Source organism: Oncorhynchus keta, chromosome 9 (assembly GCF_023373465.1).
Source record: "Oncorhynchus keta strain PuntledgeMale-10-30-2019 chromosome 9, Oket_V2, whole genome shotgun sequence".
NCBI lineage: Eukaryota > Metazoa > Chordata > Actinopteri > Salmoniformes > Salmonidae > Oncorhynchus > Oncorhynchus keta.
In genome coordinates this window covers 9,441,356-9,461,355 of record NC_068429.1, presented here as the reverse complement: position 1 = coordinate 9,461,355, position 20,000 = coordinate 9,441,356, and the positions used below count along the sequence as shown (strand labels likewise).

At 42.5% G+C, this 20,000-nt stretch overlaps 1 protein-coding gene across 1 annotated transcript in view; it reads right to left on the bottom strand.

The window, feature by feature from the left end:
• Window positions 1-2,767: 2,767 nt before the first annotated feature.
• Window positions 2,768-20,000, bottom strand: part of LOC118375301 (A disintegrin and metalloproteinase with thrombospondin motifs 19-like) — a 144,179-nt gene continuing 126,946 nt past the window's right edge. The window contains exons 22-23 of the mRNA XM_052525097.1: window positions 13,844-14,021; window positions 2,768-6,986 (exon numbers count right to left, since the gene is read on the bottom strand). Of these exons, the coding sequence (XP_052381057.1) occupies window positions 6,835-6,986; window positions 13,844-14,021 (330 nt within the window). The 3' untranslated portion in view covers window positions 2,768-6,834. The remainder of the gene's footprint in view (window positions 6,987-13,843; window positions 14,022-20,000) is intronic.

The window sequence follows — 20,000 nt, the reverse complement described above, 5'->3', positions numbered from 1 at the left end:
CTCTACATTTAGTTGATCTATTCCAACAGGAGCACAGCTGATTCACTGATCGAACTGATCAACATGTATCAAGCCCTTGATTAGGCTGTAACTAGTACAGTACTGGGAAATTGCTATAAGTATCATAGGCTATGCAATACAATGCAATATTTGTACAATGTAAGACTTTTTTCCCTTAAGTAATAAACTGTATTAGTCTTATTAAATCCACAGCAGTTATATCTCGGTTATTGATATGTTCCAGTGATACAAAGTGTCATGTCTTTGGCTATGCCAAATTAAGTGATATGACATGCTATTCTATAAAATCCTTTCTCCGTAATTAATATTACCTGATTGAGCGAATCATGTAAATGTAATGAACTAGAAAGTCGGGGCACCACGAAATAATATTTATAGAGCAGTTATCTTCCGAATAAACTTTTAAAGACCTAGTCATATTTCACATCATTAGCAGTCAATATTAATCGTCACCTTATTTCAGTCTCATCTGAAAGTTGTAAATTCTTCTTCACGAACACTGACTAACAAGTTGAATCAGCAATACAAAATTGGGTTTAATTATTTATTTACTAAATACCAAACTAATCACACAGAAATACATATACACAGAATGAATCATACCCTGATTACAAATTATGTCATAAAAGAAAACGTCCCTAGCGGACGGAACAGATATGACAGCTGGTTAAACAAAGAAAAGGGGGTTGGGTTTGAGTGAAAGAGCGGGAAGACAAAGAGAGAAGCGATGTGTCTATCGGGCCGTAGGCAGGATCTCTATCGTAAATACAGTATCTTATGCATTCTAAATTACCGCCTATTTGGAAAAGGAAAATGCAATAAATATTTACTCTGAGCTGCGCTTCGATAGGATGGATGGTCGTGTTGCCCAACAGAGACCTTTGTCCTTTGAAGAGTGTTTCTGGTGGTGAACGGTAAACGTTGTAGTGTCGACATTGGGTGGTAGATGGGAAACTCTATCTGTCCTTTCCTAGCCCACTTTTTTAGCTGTTGTTGCTAACTCAACGGCTAGGAGGTATCACTTCTGTAGTGAATAAGAGTTCAAAGTTCATACCATTCGCAACCAAAGCTCACGCTGAGGTTGGCCAAGCCCTCCCTAACCCGGACGACGCTAGGCCAATTGTGCGTTGCCCCACGGACCTCCCGGTCGCGGCCAGCTGCGACAGAGCCTGGGCGAGAACCCAGAGTCTCTGGTGGCACAGCTAGCGCTGCGATGCAGTGCCCTAGACCACTGCTCCAACCGGGAGGCCCTACTATCTGAACCATTCTGACATCGGATCGTCATCCTAATGTACCCGGAACAGCTGACATGTTAGTCCTGTTAACATATGGACCGTCGTCCTCATATCCTCGGAACAGGAGGTTACATTTTCCTCAAGGCTTTATATAGTGGAGGGAGAAGGGTGTGTTTTCATAGTTTTATAACCCATGTCTCTTCACAGGGGCGGGCCACTGATTGAGCAGAACCCTAACCTTATGAAAACCCAAATCTCTGATTTGGAAGATAAAATTACATTTAATCTTTTCACCAATAATGTTATATTCAAACATTTAAATTGCCCAACAATTCCAACTCTAATGTGTAGACTTTCACATGTAGAGTTTGTCATCCTATCATTGATGAGAATGTCTCAGATGACAACCGAACTGATATCATATTCATTAAGTACCACCCCATATGTTCAACTGGTCGGACTACCAAAATATGGTTCATTCCCCCCCACCTTCTGATGTTCCCAGAATCTCTATGTTAACCAAGGTATTTTCAAATGTCACATCAGTAGGGTAGAGAGAGGAAAAAAGGGGGGAGAGGTATTTATGACTGTCATAAATCTACCCCCAGGCCACCATAATGACACAAAGTTTCACCATTTGAAGCAGACTCAGAATAAATTAAAGGTTTGTGCGATAGTTTATATCCCTGATAGCAGGCGACCGCTGGACAAATCTTGCACCTCAATGTCGAACAAGGTCTGGCTTTATCATGGTAATTATCTGGTTTAGGCAACCAGACCGGGACCAAAATTCCAAGTGGTATCTGGTAAACTGTAACCTTGTATAAATGGGCCTGAATTTGAGACACATTAAAAAGAAGTCAGGAATCTGTATAGTTCATTGTGTTCATTGACAGGCCTGATCTAGGAGCAACAATCAGTGGCCCGCAATGGCTCAGTTGGTGAAGCATGAGGCTTACAATTTGTATTTAGTTATATAGTTGTTTTGAGGACAACTTTTAGCCTTCAAGCAAAATCCAAGGAATACAATGTGACATGAAAACCATAGGAACAAACAAATGATGGAGAATCTATTTTATTATTTTCTCAGGAACATGATATGCAGGCAGTTTTTTCTCCTACACAACCACAAGACATTACGAGACAACGCGACACACAGGTATGAAGGAAGCCATTAAAAAATTACACGGCCTTAACAGTGCTATAAAATGTAAATTTTAATTCAATTCAACGACACTCAACTTCAACTTGTTTTCAGCCAATGACAGAAGGTGTAAACCAAGCAGTATTTTTTTGCACCATGTGACGCCTAGACTGAGGGCTCATGGGAACCAGAGTAGGGTGAAGTTGCCCCTAGATGCTAGGAACAGTACCTAGGGGATACTTCACCCCGGAGCCAACCCATATACCAGTGCAGCAGTACTTCAGTGTAAACATGTACAGTGTTTCCTAGTTCTACATTATCTCTATTCAAGTAGAGGGCCGTGGGGTGATACACTAGAAACATGTACAGTGTTTCCTAGTTCTACATTATCTCTATTCAAGTAGAGGGCCGTGGGGTGATACACTAGAAACATGTACAGTGTTTCCTAGTTCTACATTATCTCTATTCAAGTAGAGGGCCGTGGGGTGATACACTAGAAACATGTACAGTGTTTCCTAGTTCTACATTATCTCTATTCAAGTAGAGGGCCGTGGAGTGATACACTAGAAACGGTCATCGTTGTGTGAATAGGATGTACAGCAGATTGTTCTAGTGAAGCAGCTTGCTGTTCAGATGTTGTCGTTCTAACATTGACTTTAACATACAAGACAGCCGTGGGCTCATCCTGGTGTACACAACCAAGGTCGGCCATACTGTACTAACTATTTGACGGAAATATGGATGCTAGTTTACTATATGACTAAATAATGTCCCTTTAGTGATTTTGAAACACATTTTGAAATATCGATACAGATCATGTGATTTAAAATGGAGGATAATTTCCCTTTAGAAACCCTCCTGAAGACACTTAGATCCAAATCCTAACTTGGAGAGATCCGTGCGCGTAACTGGGATGCATTCAGTTCGATTCAACGTTTGCTACTGAACTACATTTCCCCCCAAGGGATGCACAGCGTTCCCGTAACAGCCTTTCAGGTATGTTTGCTCCCGTTTGGTGGGTGTGGCCTGATCAATATGGGTGTGGCCTGATCAATATGGGTGTGGCCTGATCAATATGGGTGTGGCCTGATCAATATGGGTGTGGCCTGATCAATATGGGTGTGGTCTGATCGATATGGGTGTGGCCTGATCAATATGGGTGTGAACTGATCAATATACGTGTGAGCCTATCAAAATATGTGTGTGACCATTTTAAATCGCAAAACTCGTGCAGCACACCACACACCATACAATCTCACAAGACGCAGGACAAACCTGACACCGCAATGTCGAGCAAGGCCTGGCCTTATCATGGTAAAGATCTGGTTTAGGCAGCACACACACCATACACCGTTCCTCAACTGGTCGTTCAGTACAGTACCATTTCCGTTGAATTAAACATTGAAGACCGCTATGTGACGTACTGAACACACCCCTGATGTCAATGTTACATTTGACGGAAAAGATTTGTGTCCTCAAGCTTTCCACACAATTGTTTCAGTCCCATCAGATCCTAAGGCCAGCACTATTGTTATGCATAGACATAGATTAATTCAGTAAATGTTACAATAAGGTATTTTCTCCAACTTTAAGCAAGACTCGGCTATTTGGCAACACTTTATGTTTAAGCTTAGATCCCCAAAAGTTCACTCAAGTACACTAATTAGCACCACATAAACAGCACGTTAATAATAAGAATATATTTGCTGTCGTTACTGGAAGTATCATCAATTATCCAAATCCTTCCAAAGCCACATTGTTGCTTACAGTGTTCGACATTAAGCCAAACATGTACAAAGCAAATGAAGAGCTGAAAGTCCTAAACCCTAAAACATCATATCAATCAAACGTAAGAGTCTTTGCAGCTGTAATGCTTTCAGTATAGCTTCTAAATGGACAGTATTGTGAATTCTGTTTGAGATAGATTAAACATACAGTACCATTTGTGTCTCTAAACACATTTTTGCTAAACTTGACGAAAGACAAGAACGTCATTGTAATTACTCACGGCTGGAAGCCAAAGTCTCAGCAGTGGCTATACCAAGCAGATAGCATGAAGTTCACCAATGCTGAAATAGATAGAAATGTTTGTGCTGGGCTAAAGAATTCAACTTGAGAAGAAAAACCTCAGAAAGTCCAACACACGGATTATGCTCCCAAATAACACCTTTTGTCAGACAACGGTTCCATCCACAAGGATCTTTGTCTGGTTGTTTTGTCTGGTTGTTTTGTCTGGTTGTTTTGACTGGTTGTTTTGACTGGTTGTTTTGTCTGGTTGTTTTGACTGGTTGTTTTGTCTGGTTGTTTTGACTGGTTGTTTTGTCTGGTCGTTTTGTCTGGTTGTTTTCTCTGGTTGTTTTGTCTGGTTGTTTTGACTGGTTGTTTTGTCTGGTTGTTTTGACTGGTTGTTTTGTCTGGTTGTTTTGTCTGGTTGTTTTGTCTGGTTGTTTTGTCTGGTCGTTTTGTCTGGTCGTTTTGTCTGGTTGTTTTGACCTGATGAAGATCCTTACAGATGGAAATGTTGTCCGATAAACAGTGGTACCTGGGAGCATAAACAGTGTGCGGGACATTCTGTTTTTTGGGGGGAAGAAACGGATAGGAAACCAGTAGACCTAGGTCCGATGGTACGCTTAATGAAGTTTGTAGTTTGCACTTTTGGCACTATTGCATTGGTTACATTATACGGGGTTAACTAAATTAATGGAAACTACAAGTGGTATACCTTGATGGATTTTGCCTGATTTTCAATGTGATATTAATGAAGATAAATCAGAAAAAAATACAGTATGGAAAATGGTAAGACATTTACAAAATATTAGCATGAATTAACATTATTAAAAACAAAAACTTCTCCAAAAACACCAAAGAGTTGGATCCTTACGTAGATCTACAGTATATCAGCTCAACGGATCCCAGGTGAAGGCTGGTCAACAATTACACCCTCAAAAGAGATGTGCTTAGACCGACTCAATACCAATAACATGACATAGTATCGACTCAATACCAATAACATGACCATAGTATCGACTCAAAACCAATAACATGACATAGTATCGACTCAAAACCAATAACATGACATAGTATCGACTCAATACCAATAACATGACATAGTATCGACTCAATACCAATAAGATTACCATAGTATCGACTCAAAACCAATAACATGACATAGTATCGACTCAATACCAATAAGATTACCATAGTATCGACTCAATACCAATAACATGACATAGTATCGACTCAATACCAATAACATGACATAGTATCGACTCAATACCAATAACATGACATAGTATCGACTCCATACCAATAAGATGACCATAGTATCGACTCAATACCAATAGCATGACATAGTATCGACTCTATACCAATAAGATTACCATAGTATCGACTCAATACCAATAGCATGACATAGTATCGACTCTATACCAATAAGATTACCATAGTATCGACTCAAAACCAATAACATGACATATTATCGATTCAACCTCAATAACATGACCATAGTATCGAATCAATACCAATAAGATTACCACAGTATCGACTCAATACCAATAACATGACATAGTATCGACTCAATACCAATAACATGACCATAGTATCGACTCAAAACCAATAACATGACATATTATCGATTCAACCTCAATAACATGACCATAGTATCGACTCAATACCAATAACATGACATAATATGGACTCAATACCAATAACATGATATAGTATCGCTTCAACCTCAATAACATGACTATAGTATCGAATCAATACCAATAAGATTACCACAGTATTGACTCAATACCAATAACATTCCCATAGTATCGACTCAATACCAAAAAGAAGGCAATAGCATGGACTCAATACCAGTAACATGAGCATAATATCGACTCAATACCAATAAGATTACCATAGTATCGACTCAATACCAATAAGATTACCATAGTATCGACTCAATACCAATAACATGAGCATAGTATCGACACAATACCAATAACATGACATAGTATCGATTCAACCTAAATAACATGACCATAGTATCGACTCAATACCAATGACATGACATAGTATCGACTCAATACCAATAAGATGACCATAGTATCGACTCAATACCAATGACATGACCATAGTATCGACTCAATACCAATGACATGACATAGTATCGACTCAATACCAATAAGATTACCATAGTATCGACTCAATACCAATAACATGAGCATAGTATCGACACAATACCAATAACATGACATGGTATGGACTCAATACCAATAACACAACAAACTAATCACACATTTACAGTGCTTATAATCTACAGCTGGTTAGGTTGAAACAGGTGTGTTCTGTCCATCCCACGTGTTGGAATAAGTGCACTTGATATACATAAATAGGATATGACACCTAAATTCGCCCCTGGAAGGAGGGGGCGAGGGGGTGAGGGGAGGGTCAACTCCTCTGCTGCATCTTCTGTGCGTAAAAGTCCCGGCAAGTTTCACAGCAGCGTTGATACCAGCGCATGTCTTGGCAGAGGTTCTTCTCGCGGATGACTTTGCAGTAAACCGGCCACTGGTCCCGTAAACACTTGAACGTCAGGGCAGCTACAGAGGATGAAAGGAGAGATTCAGTTTGACAAAGTGCACAGTTTCCTAATCCTGGTCCTGGGGATCCAAAAGGGTGAACATTTTTGTTCCAGCCTAGCAGTAACCCACTTGATTCAACTCATCATCAAGCCTGTGATTGGTTGAACTGGGTGTGTTAGTGCAGAGGACCAGGATTAGGAAACATCCATGTACTGTAACACTGAATAACAGATGAACATGGCTTTTTATCTAATGTTATTTCTGTACATCACCAATAGGTGGCAGTATTTTACACATTTCACATGTACTTTTCTTTGTACTGATTCAACTTTGCATTCATTGGAGATTAAATAAAAATACAAATATATCATGTAAAACAGAGATTACATTGAAAGGCCAGTTGCCACATTGTAATTTAAGGGCTGTCAAAAATAATGGGTATTATAGTAGAAAATGATTAGCCACACCTAAAACACACAATGACTAAATGATGATTGCAGAAGCAGATTATTGCTGATTATTGCACATTCCCACAGACTCAAGCAGTCCTATATTGTCCAAAAGCTTCCAAATAGTCTATTTCATCATAGGTCTGACTTATACTCTCTTCTCTCTCTCTCTCTCTCTCTCTCTCTCTCTCTAGCTCTCTCTCTCTCTAGCTCTCTCTCTCGCCTCAGTAAAATCTGTCCTCAAAGACTCAGTCCATTAACACTAACACCCCTTTAGCAGAGTTCTCAAGAGGACGCAAGGTCACGAGGTTAACCTTGTTTCATTTGTGTTTCGGGGCTGCTGTACTGGGTAGGGGAGTCGGCACTCTGCAACACACACTACTCTGTCACCTTATCAACAAAACATTACATTATGACCGTTCCATCGCATTCCATTTGCATCGGCAGCATTCTGAATAAACTCAGATCTCGGGGGCATAGACACTGTGTTGACATATTTTCTTGAAGTGAACAGGCCTTGGTAATGAAGCCAGGAGTTGTAAACATCCCTCTTTGCCAATGAGACGTTGCGATGGGACCACCAACACGAGTTGCTTCCCAAATGGCATTCTATCCCCTATGTAGTGCACTACTTTTGACCAGGGCTCATGGGGTAGTGCACTACTTTTGACCAGGGCTCATGGGGTAGTGCACTAAATAGGGAATAGGGTGCTGTTTGGGACTGCCACGGTCTTTCTATTTACCTCGGAACGTTCCAGAGGCAGCAAAAAAGAGGGCTGCCACTTCTTGGATACGTCTCAAATGGCACCCTATTCCCTAGTGCACTACTTTTGACCAGACCCCTATGGGCCCTGGTCAAAAGTAGTGCACTACATAGGGAATAGGGTGTCATTTGAGACGTAACCCTTCTCTTGATGGCATTCTGCTGTTTTTGAGATGGCGTAAAGTCTCCACCAAGGCAAACACAACGGAACACAACACCCGTGGCTGGGGTGGGATTAGTGGGAACGCCATGGCGACAGACAGTAAAACAACTCACACCTCTTCATTCTTCTGCCTCCTGACATCTGAGTCATCCTTTTGGCTTCATGGGAAAAGTCTGAGTCATCTTTTTGTCTTCATGGGAAATTCAACTGCTAAGTCTAGTTTGCCGCTGTGCGGCTGAGCCCATTGATATTGATACACAGTAGTAGAGGTGTAACAGTGTTTTTATTAGTGGTACTGGTATAGTACACACATAGTACACACATAGTATACACATAGTATACACATTACACATGGCATACACATAGTATACACATAGTATACTAATAGTATACACATGGCATACACATAGTATACACATAGTACACACATAGTATACACATGGCATACACCGTTCAATGAAATGCTTACTTGCAGGTTCCTTCTGGACAATGCAACAACAATAAGAAACAATAGTAATACCATATTTTTTATTTGTTTTATTTAAAATAAGAATATAAACAAAGTAAATTACTCAGTAGAATGTTTTTTTTTTTTAGCATTGTAGATTAAAAAAAATTGTCTTCACCAACCACTGGAGGACCTTACTGGTCGTGGACAGAGAAATTATTGTACCAGGCTGTGATGCAACCGGTCAGGACACTCTCAATGGTGCAGGGGTAGTATTTGGAGAGGACCCGGGGCGGCATGCTGAATTTCTTCAGCCGACTTAGAGAAGTAGAGACGCTGTTGAGCCCTCTTGACGAGTGGTGGTGGTGTTGTTGGTCCATGTTAAGTTCTCTGTGATGTGGACGCCGTGGAACTTAAAACTGCTGACTCTCTCTACTGCAGTCCTATGGATCCCCCCCACTTCTGCTTCCTGAAGTCAACAAACTCCTTTGTTTTTCTGACGTTGAGGGAGAGGTCATTGTCCTGGCATCACAATGCCAGTTCACTTACCACCTCCCCATTGGCTGACTCGTCTTGGTTGGTTATCAGGCCTACAACCGTGGTGTCGTCAGCAAACGTGATGATGGAGTTTGTCGTGCAAAGCCAACAGAGAGTACAGCAGAGGACTGAGGACACACCCCTGGGTGGCCCCTGTGTTAAGAGATTGTTGCCAATCCTCACAGCCTGTAGTCGGCCCGTCAGGAAGTCCAAGATCGAGTTGCAGAGGGTGCTGTACAGAACATGACCAGCCTCTCGAAGAACTTCCCGATTACCGGGGCGATCGTCAATTGAGCATGTCACCTTCTTTTAAAGGTAAACTAAAAACTATAAACTAACCAAAGTCTGTAGTCTTGGGCACTGGGACTATGATGGTGTCCTTGAAAGCAAGTGGGGTATACAGCCCGGGACAGGGATAGGTTGAAGATGTCTGAAAAGACGCCCACCAGCTGGTCAACACACACTCTGAGGACGTGGCCAGGGATGCCATCTGGGCCGGTGGCTTTGTGAGTATTCACTCTTTTGAGAGTTTTTCCTCACGTCAGCCTCGGAGAGCGAAAGCACCTGGTCATCCGGAACAGCGAGAGTCCTCCTGGATGACTCGGTATTGTCTACCTTTGTAGTCTGTCATAGTCTGTAGTCCTTGCCACATGCATTGCGGGTCTGATCCCTTATTGATGTCAATTGTTAAATCCACTTCAATCAGTGTAGATGAAGGGCAGGTTAATGAAGGATTTTTTAAGCCTTGAGACAATTGAGACATGGATTGTGTATGTGTGCCATTCAGAGGGTGAATAGGCAAGACAAAATATGTAAGTGCCTTTGAACAGGGTATGGTAATAGGTGCCAGGTGCACTGGTTTGTGTTAAGAACTGCAACGCTGCTGGGTTTTTCACGCTCAATAGTTTCCTGTGTGTATCAAGAATGATCCACCACCCAAAGGTCATCCATCCAACTTGACAACTGTGGGAAGCATTGTAGTTAACATGGGCCAGCATCCCTGTGGAACGATTTCGACAACATAGAGTCCATGCTTCATGAAATGATGGACTGTCATTTCTCTTTGCTTATTCGAGCTGTTCTTGCCATAATATGGACTTGGTCTTTTACAAAATAGGGCTATCTTCTATATACCACCCCTACCTTGTCTCAACACAACTGATTGGCTCAAATGCATTAAGAAGGAAAGAAATTCCACAAATGAACTTTTAACAAGGCACATCTGTTAATTGAAATGCATTCCAGGTGACTACCTCATGAAGCTGGTTGAGAGAATGCCAAGAGTGTGCAAAGCTGTCAGCAAGGCAAAAAGTGGCTATGTAAAATCTCAAATTGAAAATATATTTATGGTTACTACATGATTCCATATGTGTTATTTCATAGTTTTGATGTCTTCACTATTATTCTACAAAGAGAAAACCCTTGAATGAGTAGGTGTGTCCACACTTTTGACTGGTACTGTATTCCTATCATTATTCTCAAAACAGCATTGAGTCTGCCTCCTCTGTTCAGCATGTCACTATTCTGTGTTGATGGTTCCCTCTTGAGTTGCTGCTTGTAGGCGGGGAGTAGGAACAGAGGGACGTTATCTGATTGTATGCAAAAACAGTGATAGAATTAGTTGCTATTGACTGCACGGTAATATGTATGTCAGTGGTATTGGTCCTATATCTATGACAACTGTGTGGCTTGTGGGCTAGCCTTTTGTCTAAGCATGTTTTTTGATAGTATTTTTGTTTTATTTTATACTTTGTAGCCCTTATCTCACATTGAACAGACTATTGAGCAGACAATTGTCTGTTTTTTTCCCTTCGATCTCTATTGTATCTCTATTATACAGATTCAATTGATCGAGCATTGTACTCCAACAGACGTCTGTCTGTTCTAAATAGAATGGATAAACAGGAAATATGTCAAAAAATGAATGGGAGTGAAAAAAATAATACAACAAATGAATGCGAGAGGCTTGAGGCACAAACGTTCATACTTCCCAGATTCCTGGAGGAGCTTAGCATTACCAGCTGTAAAGGTTTTAGGAGGGAGGGGGCAGAGCTGCTACCCTGGTGCGTACCACAGACACCCCTCCCTCCAGCTGCATCTCTGCTCGGGACGAGAACGTGAGCCGGCGTACACTAATTATAAACATCATGCCATATATCCGCCCGGCCTCAGCCCAACCTCAACCTCAGCAGCCCCAGTCTCAATCTCAGCAAACTCCTTCTCAACCTCAGCAGCCCCAGTCTCAATCTCAGCAACCTCCTTCTCAACCTCAGCAGCCCCAGTCTCAATCTCAGCAACCCCAGCCCCAGCTCAACCTCGGCAGCCTCATTCTCAACCTCAGCAGAATCAGCCTCAGCCCCAGTCTGAACCTCAGCAGCCTCATTCTCAACCTCAGCAGAATCAGCCTCAGCCCCAGTCTGAACCTCAGCAGCTTCATTCTCAACCTCAGAATCAACCTCAGCACAATCAGCCTCAGCCCCAGAATCAACCTCAGCAGCCTCAGCACCAGAATCAACCTCAGCAGCCTCAGCCCCAGAATCAACCTCAGCAGCCTCAGCCCCAGAATCAACCTCAGCAGAATCAGCCTCAGCCCCAGAATCAACCTCAGCCCCAGAATCAACCTCAGCAGAATCAGCCTCAGCCCCAGAATCAGCCTCAGCAGAATCAACCTCAGCCCCAGAATCAACCTCAGCCCCAGAATCAACCTCAGCAGAATCAGCCTCAGCCCCAGAATCAACCTCAGCCCCAGAATCAACCTCAGCCCCAGAATCAACCTCAGCAGAATCAGCCTCAGCCCCAGAATCAACCTCAGCCCCAGAATCAGCCTCAGCCCCAGAATCAGCCCCAGCCCCAGAATCAACCTCAGCCCCAGAATCAGCCTCAGCAGAATCAACCTCAGCCCCAGAATCAGCCTCAGCCCCAGAATCAACCTCAGCAGAATCAGCCCCAGCCTCAGAATCAGCCTCAGCCCCAGTATCAACCTCAGCAGAATCAACCTCAGCCCCAGAATCAACCTCAGCAGAATCAGCCACAGCCCCAGAATCAACCTCAGCCCTTCAGCCCCAGAATCAACCTCAGCAGAATCAGCCCCAGAATCAACCTCAGCAGAATCAGCCCCAGAATCAACCTCAGCAGAATCAGCCTCAGCCCCAGCTTCAGTAACTCTTCCCCAGCTGCAATTTAAGATAAACTATGCGCACTCTTCCCAGAAGGCTTAACATTTTCGAACGTCGTCATCTGGTACCATCCAGCCCCTAAACACAGTGATTGCATCCCAAATGGCACCCTATTCCCTATGTAGTGCACTACTTTTGACCAGGGCCCTATTCCCTATTTAGTTCACTACTTTTGACCAGGGCCCATAGGGACACACACAGGGACGAGTGGGCAGAAGAGTTGGTGGAACGTGTAAACTGTGAAATTCACTGCAGGCTTTAAAAATACATTAAAAAAAAAAAAAATGTGTCTGGGGTCAACGGAGGTCGTTGAGTGGTGTGTCTGGCATGCTCGTGAATAGGCGGTATTATACAACAGAGCATAATCCCACAGCTTGAGGCCGCACATAATATTTTTAATGAAGTCATCAAAACATGGCACATTTAGATTGCCGGGGAAGTGGTGGGCCAAACTTTCCACATCAACGCTCGCCAATTAATGGGTTTTGAACTGACTCCGGAATGAGCTCGAGATACTTTGAGGATACTTTTTTGGAAACCCTACACAGCGCGATGTCTGTCAGAGAGCCCGTTGTGCGTGAGACAGATGATGTATCTAATGGATTCGTACCATACTCAAATAATGAGACAGAACAACCCTTGGGAACCTTCGATGAACTTGGGAAGCTATGATAGGTAAGGGAGCTGGAATGGTGATACAAGCTGCGTCTGGGGAACAGTTATTGTAAGTAGTAGAAACAACAGGACTTCATTATTATTAGGTTATTATATTAATCTATATATTAATTATTATCAGGATCAATCCACATCACAGAAGACTTAACATGGACCAACAACACCACCACTCGTCAAGAGGGCTCAACAGCGTCTCTACTTCTCTAAGTCGGCTGAAGAAATTCAGCATGCCGCCCCGGGTCCTCTCCAAATACTACCCCTGCACCATTGAGAGTGTCCTGGTTGGTTGCATCACAGCCTGGTACAATAATTTCCCTGTCCACAACCAGTAAGGTCCTCCAGTGGTTGGTGAAGACAATTTTTTATCTACAATGCTAAAAAAATATATTACATTCTCTCTGAATATAGAGCTCAGCTCTTGTCTTTTCTCAGCGTGTCTTAAACCCATGCAAGCATCAAGTGAGTTCTGGCCTTCTTTGATATTCAATCTATTTTAACTTTAACAATAAACTGTGTTGATAAAACCCAGACTCTGAAAATAAAAGGGCAATTGTCCAATTCATTTTCTGACTAACATTTCTGAACTGAATTTGAATGGATCCCTACCCTGTTAAACATGAACTCGGGAGGTGGTGACCGTGATGACAAGATGCATGATACTCACCCAGGCGTGGCGAGGTGATGGTGTTGACGTTGATCCTCTCGTTGCACGCCTGCTGCTGACATGGCCGGTACGCCGCCGGCTTCTCCGACGAGAAGCACTCGTTGCCGTGGCGCCCGGTGATCTTGTGCATGCACTGGATAACCCGGGACTGCATGCTTTTGCCACAGGTGACCGAGCACTATCAACACCGTAACACAAAGCATAAGATTATGTCAGTGGACATAATGTCAAATACAATGCAAAATATAATAATAATAATAAATTTTTCTTTTTGTTATGAGCTCATACTGATGAGTTAGGAACTCCCCTCACCTGGTTGTCTAGGTCTTAATTGATGAGTTAGGAACTCCCCTCACCTGGTTGTCTAGGTCTTAATTGATGAGTTAGGAACTCCCCTCACCTGGTTGTCTAGGTCTTAATTGATGAGTTAGGAACTCCCCTCACCTGGTTGTCTAGGTCTTAATTGATGAGTTAGGAACTCCCCTCACCTGGTTGTCTAGGTCTTAAATGATGAGTTAGGAACTCCCTCACCTTAAATGATGAGTTAGGAACTTAATTGATGAGTTAGGAACTCCCCTCACCTGGTTGTCTAGGTCTTAAATGATGAGTTAGGAACTCCCCTCACCTGGTTGTCTAGGTCTTAAATGATGAGTTAGGAACTCCCCTCACCTGGTTGTCTAGGTCTTAATTGATGAGTTAGGAACTCCCCTCACCTGGTTGTCTAGGTCTTAATTGATGAGTTAGGAACTCCCCTCACCTGGTTGTCTAGGTCTTAAATGATGAGTTAGGAACTCCCCTCACCTGGTTGTCTAGGTCTTAATTGATAAGTTAGGAACTCCCCTCACCTGGTTGTCTAGGTCTTAATTGGACACATATTGAAAGGAAATAACAACAAACACTCCTGCTTTTCATGGAATTGAGTTTGACCATGATATGATATCCGTTTGATTACGAAAGCATAGGACTTTTGACTTCATGTTAAGTGTCCCCTACCACAGCCCCTGGTCAGTGCCCCAGTATGTGGCTGTATGTATGAGTGATCCATGTAATGAGCTTGCATCACTCACTTGGGCCAAGCCAAAAAAGTCTCTGAGGTAAAAGACCTGCCAAGGCATGAGTGGAACACCGGCTTCAGCGATTGGCTGTGGCCAGTTCGAGCTGTTTCCGTGGTCGACTGCTGTTCGCCAAAACACAGAGAGACTCAGGCCTAAATATGTCCAACCCGGCAGCGACAGAGTGAATTTATACAGGAGGCGCTGCGATGAATAGTGGCAGAGCCAGATGAATATAGTTTTGTAATCCCTTCTCCAATGCCTTTAAAAAAAACAGCTTTCTAGACATTCAAAGAAGTGTGGGTTGGGGAGACGGAGTCCGTCCGCTTTCAACTCAAGGCTTTTTCGACATGAGCTGACTTCGTAATGCATTTATGTGGAGGTTAGTGTTTAAATAACAGACAGCTGTTGTGACTAGAACAGCATGTTGGGGATCAGGCATGTCTGGACGGAGCGAGCGGGGAGAGAACAGCCTCGGCTGCGCTCCTATTCACCCGATACATTAGTCTGCTTTAGCCATACCGAGGCTCGGGAAGATGGCAAATACATCTCAGGGTTTGGCAGTGATATGACAGAGCACTCTCCATGACAATTTGTAGATTTCCAGATTTCCACACACACAGAGAGAGAGAGAGAGAGAGAGAGAGAGAGACAGACAGACAGACAGACAGACAGACAGACAGACAGACAGACAGACAGACAGACAGACAGACAGACAGACAGACAGACAGACAGACAGACAGACAGACAGACAGACAGACAGACAGACAGACAGACAGACAGGGAATACAACAATGCAACAGACAGGAAATAATCAAATACGCTTTTCAAAAAGTAAGTAAGTAAAAGTAAGTAAGCCCATGTATTTATATAAGGATAGATGTAGTTAAAACAATTTTATAGGTGTGATTGAGTTCATTCCCATGTATTTACTGTACATGACCCGTGACCATGATATAACGACTATGTAAAGTAATCTAGGGTTATTTTTATTAGCATTACCACAAATGATGTGGTTTATAGTCACACATGAAGGGATTCGTGGTTCTGCAAGCCACAGAGTCGAAGCAAATAAGAGAAGAAACAATAGTTATTTGAAAACAAAGCGTCCCGTTCCCAGTTAAATATATAATATATGCCATTTAGCAGACGCTTTTATCCAAAGCGACTTACATTCATGTGTGCATACATTCTACGTATGGGTGGTCCCGGGGATCGAACCCACTACCCTGGCGTTACAAGCGCCATGCTCTACCAACTGAGCTACAGAAGGACAGTTCTCACAACCTCAGCCCTTTGACCATCCCATTGGAACAAGGCTCACAAAGTGACGGACCGTCTGAGTCAACTGTTAACACAGTGGAAATGTGGATTGTTCCTAGCAAAGGGTAGGAAACTTTACGGTACATTTTCCATGGGAAATTAAGCCCCGGGAATTTGTGGAATTTTTCTTAATTAAATTAATCAAAAAAGTTAGCTGACAGTTAACCTTTTCTGTGGGATACACATTAAGGCAATTCTAGGTCTTGTGGCATATTTTGGTTAAACTATCCCCAATTTAATGGAATTGTAACCCTCTGTATCCACAGTGCATTCTTCCATCACATGTACAGCTGATTCTCAAGATCTTGCACACTAATGACATACTATTGAGCCCACACTACTACACTGTCTGAGCCAGGGACTAGATGCTTTCTGGTAAGTTTTGATTACAGTACTGGGTGGGGTGAATATATTTCAAATGACATACAGATTTTTTGTTAGCTAGTAAATAATAGCCTACAGCAAAGTGTGTTTAAATCATTTCTAACATATTAACAATTTCTGGTAGTTCGTTTTTGCTACCATGTGGGTTTTAACTGAGGAGTGTTAATTCACCTGTTTCCATGCACGTTTCATTTTAAAACATGTATCTTACAAAGGAGTTGTTTAATCAAACTGCTTAACTATTTATATGTACATGGAATTGTATTTGTGTTTTTTAAACTATTTATTTCTAATCTTTACAGGAAAATGCCACGGGCACTATCTGATGTGTAGAGACATTTCACTGCAGCTAATGTAGACGGAGAACATCTGTGTACATTTGCAAATACTGTTCCAAATCATATGTGAAGAATGCAACAAAGATGCAGAATCATCTGGCCAAGTGCATAAAGTTCCCTTAGCGCTCACAACAAGCAACCTCTGACAAAAGTCCCTCTACTTCTATTCGAGGTGAAAATTATGAATCAGACACCTTATCGATAGCAAAAGCTCATGGTCCTCTTGGAATCAGAAGTTTTTTATTGACTCAATGGAGGAGCGTAGTCAGAGAATAATTAACTACATTATCTCCACCCCTCAACCAGTATTCTACAAGAGCACAGATACAAGGGACAACAGACACACCGGTCTCTACATTGCAGATGAGCTGAAGGCAGTCATCAATGATTTGGACCACAGAAGGTATTTGCACTGGTGACAGATATATATATATATATATATGCCATTTAGCAGACGCTTTTATCCAAAGCGACTTACAGTCATGTGTGCATACATTCTGTGAACATGAAGGCTGCTTGGTCTGAAGTGGAGGAGTCCTACCCTCACGTCACACCCATTGGCTGTGCTGCTAATGCATTGAATCTGCACCTCAAGGACATCATGGCACTGAAAACAATGGATACAGGTATGTGAATGGTCTTCAAGTTATAGCAGCAATTTACCTCACCAAGCAAAGTGAGAAGAATAAGAGCACCACATTGAAGCTGCCCAGCAACACCCGTTGGCGTGGTGTTGTAATCATGTTTGACAGTCTCCTGGAGAGGAAGGAGTCTCTCCAAGAAATGGCCATATCACTGTCTGCCGATATGGACAGCCCCATCAAGAGGATTCTCCTGGATGATGTATTTTGGGAGAGAGTGATAAGCAGCCTGGAACTCCAGAAACCTATAGCATTAGCCATTGCACGGATTGAGGGAGACAATGCCATCCTGTCTGATGTTCAGACTCTGCATGTAGATATAAGAGAAGAAATCCGTACTGCCCTGCCCACTTCACTGTTGCTCTATGCAGAGGAAACTGCAGTTCTGAAATACATCAAAAAGCGTGAAGACTTCTGACTGAAGCCCAATCACACCTCAGCGTACATGTTGGACTCCAAATATGCTGGCAAGAGCATCCTGTCTGGTGCAGAGATCAACAAGGCCTATGGTGTCATCACTACCATGTCTCACCACCTTGGCCTGGATGAGGGCAAGGTTCTTGGCAGTCTGGCGAAATACACTTCCAAGCAAGGGCTTTGGGATGGAGATGCAATATGACAGTCGTGCATATCTCATCAGCCACCTGGTGGAAGGGACTTTGTGGATCTAAGGCTCCTTCCCTTGTTGCCTCCATCATCCTCCAAATCCCAACAACATCAGCCGCCTCAGAGCGCAACTGGTCCTTGTTTGGGAACACACACACCAAAGCATGCAACAGGCTGACCAATAAAGGGGTTGAAAAATTGGTGACCATCCGGGCAAATTTGAGGCTTTTTGACCCTGACAATGAGCCATCCTCAAAAGGTTGGAAAGTGACAGTGAAGATGAGGCCTCAGAGTCTAATGTTCAAGAGGTGGACATTGAGGAGGTCTAGGGAGAAGACATGGAAGCCTGAGAGAAAGACAACCAAAGCTCTAGTTTCTAGACTATCATTTTACAGATGTATATTGAAAACGTTTTTGGGAGATGCGATGGATCATTCAGGATCATTCAATATTCCCTTTATTTTGTTGTTCAGTGAAATGATCCCATGTGAAGAGTCAACTAATTTAATTAAAGTTCAATTCGTAACTAAATTGTTTGTTTTTTTCTATTGGAAGGATTTAATCATTAGCAATTATGTCTACTTATGTTAAGGTAAAATGTTTATGTTTCTGTCTCTATATGATATGGTAAATATATTTATTGCATTTATTTTATTTCACCTTTATTTAACCAGATAGGCAAGTTGAGAAAAAGTTCTCATTTACAATTGCGACCTGGCCAAGATAAAGCAAAGCAGTACGACACATACAACGACACAGAGTTACACATGGAGTAAAACAAACATACAGTCAATAATACAGTATAAACAAGTCTATATACGATGTGAGCAAATGAGGTGAGAAAAGGGAGGTAAAGGCAAAAAAAAGGCCATGGTGGCAAAGTAAATACAATACAGCAAGTAAAACAATGGAATGGTAGATATGCAGTGGAAGAATGTGCAAAGTAGAAATAAAAATAATGGAGTGCAAAGAAGCCAAATAAATAAATAAATAAATACAGTAGGGGAAGAGGTAGTTGTTTGGGCTAAATTATAGATGGGCTATGTACAGGTGCAGTAATCTGTGAGCTGCTCTGACAGCTGGTGCTTAAAGCTAGTGAGGGAGATAAGTGTTTCCAGTTTCAGATATTTTTGTCGTTTGTTTCAGTCACTGGCAGCAGAGAACTGGAAGGAGAGGCGGCCAAAGGAAGAATTGGTTTTGGGGGTGACCAGAGAGATATACCTGCTGGAGCACGTGCTACAGGTGGGTGCTGCTATGGTGACCAGCGAGCTGAGATAAGGGGGGACTTTACCTAGCAGGCTCTTGTAGATGACCTGTAGATGACCAACGAGAGCATACAGGTCGCAGTGGTGGGTAGTATATGGGGCTTTGGTGACAAAACGGATGGCACTGTGATAGACTGCATCCAATTTATTGAGTAGGGTATTGGAGGCTATTTTGTCAATGACATCGGCGAAGTTGAGGATCGGTAGGATGGTCAGTTTTACGAGGGTATGTTTGGCAGCATGAGTGAAGGATGCTTTGTTGCGAAATAGGAAGCCAATTCTAGATTTAACTTTGGATTGGAGATGTTTGATGTGAGTCTGGAAGGTGAGTTTACAGTCTAACCAGACACCTAGGTATTTGTAGTTGTCCACATATTCTAAGTCAGAACCGTCCAGAGTAGTGATGCTGGACGGGCGGGCAGGTGCAGGCAGCGATCGGTTGAAGAGCATGCATTTAGTTTTATTTGTATTTAAGAGCAGTTGGAGGCCACGGAAGGAGAGTTGTATGGCATTGAAGCTCGTCTGGAGGGTTGTTAACACAGTGTCTA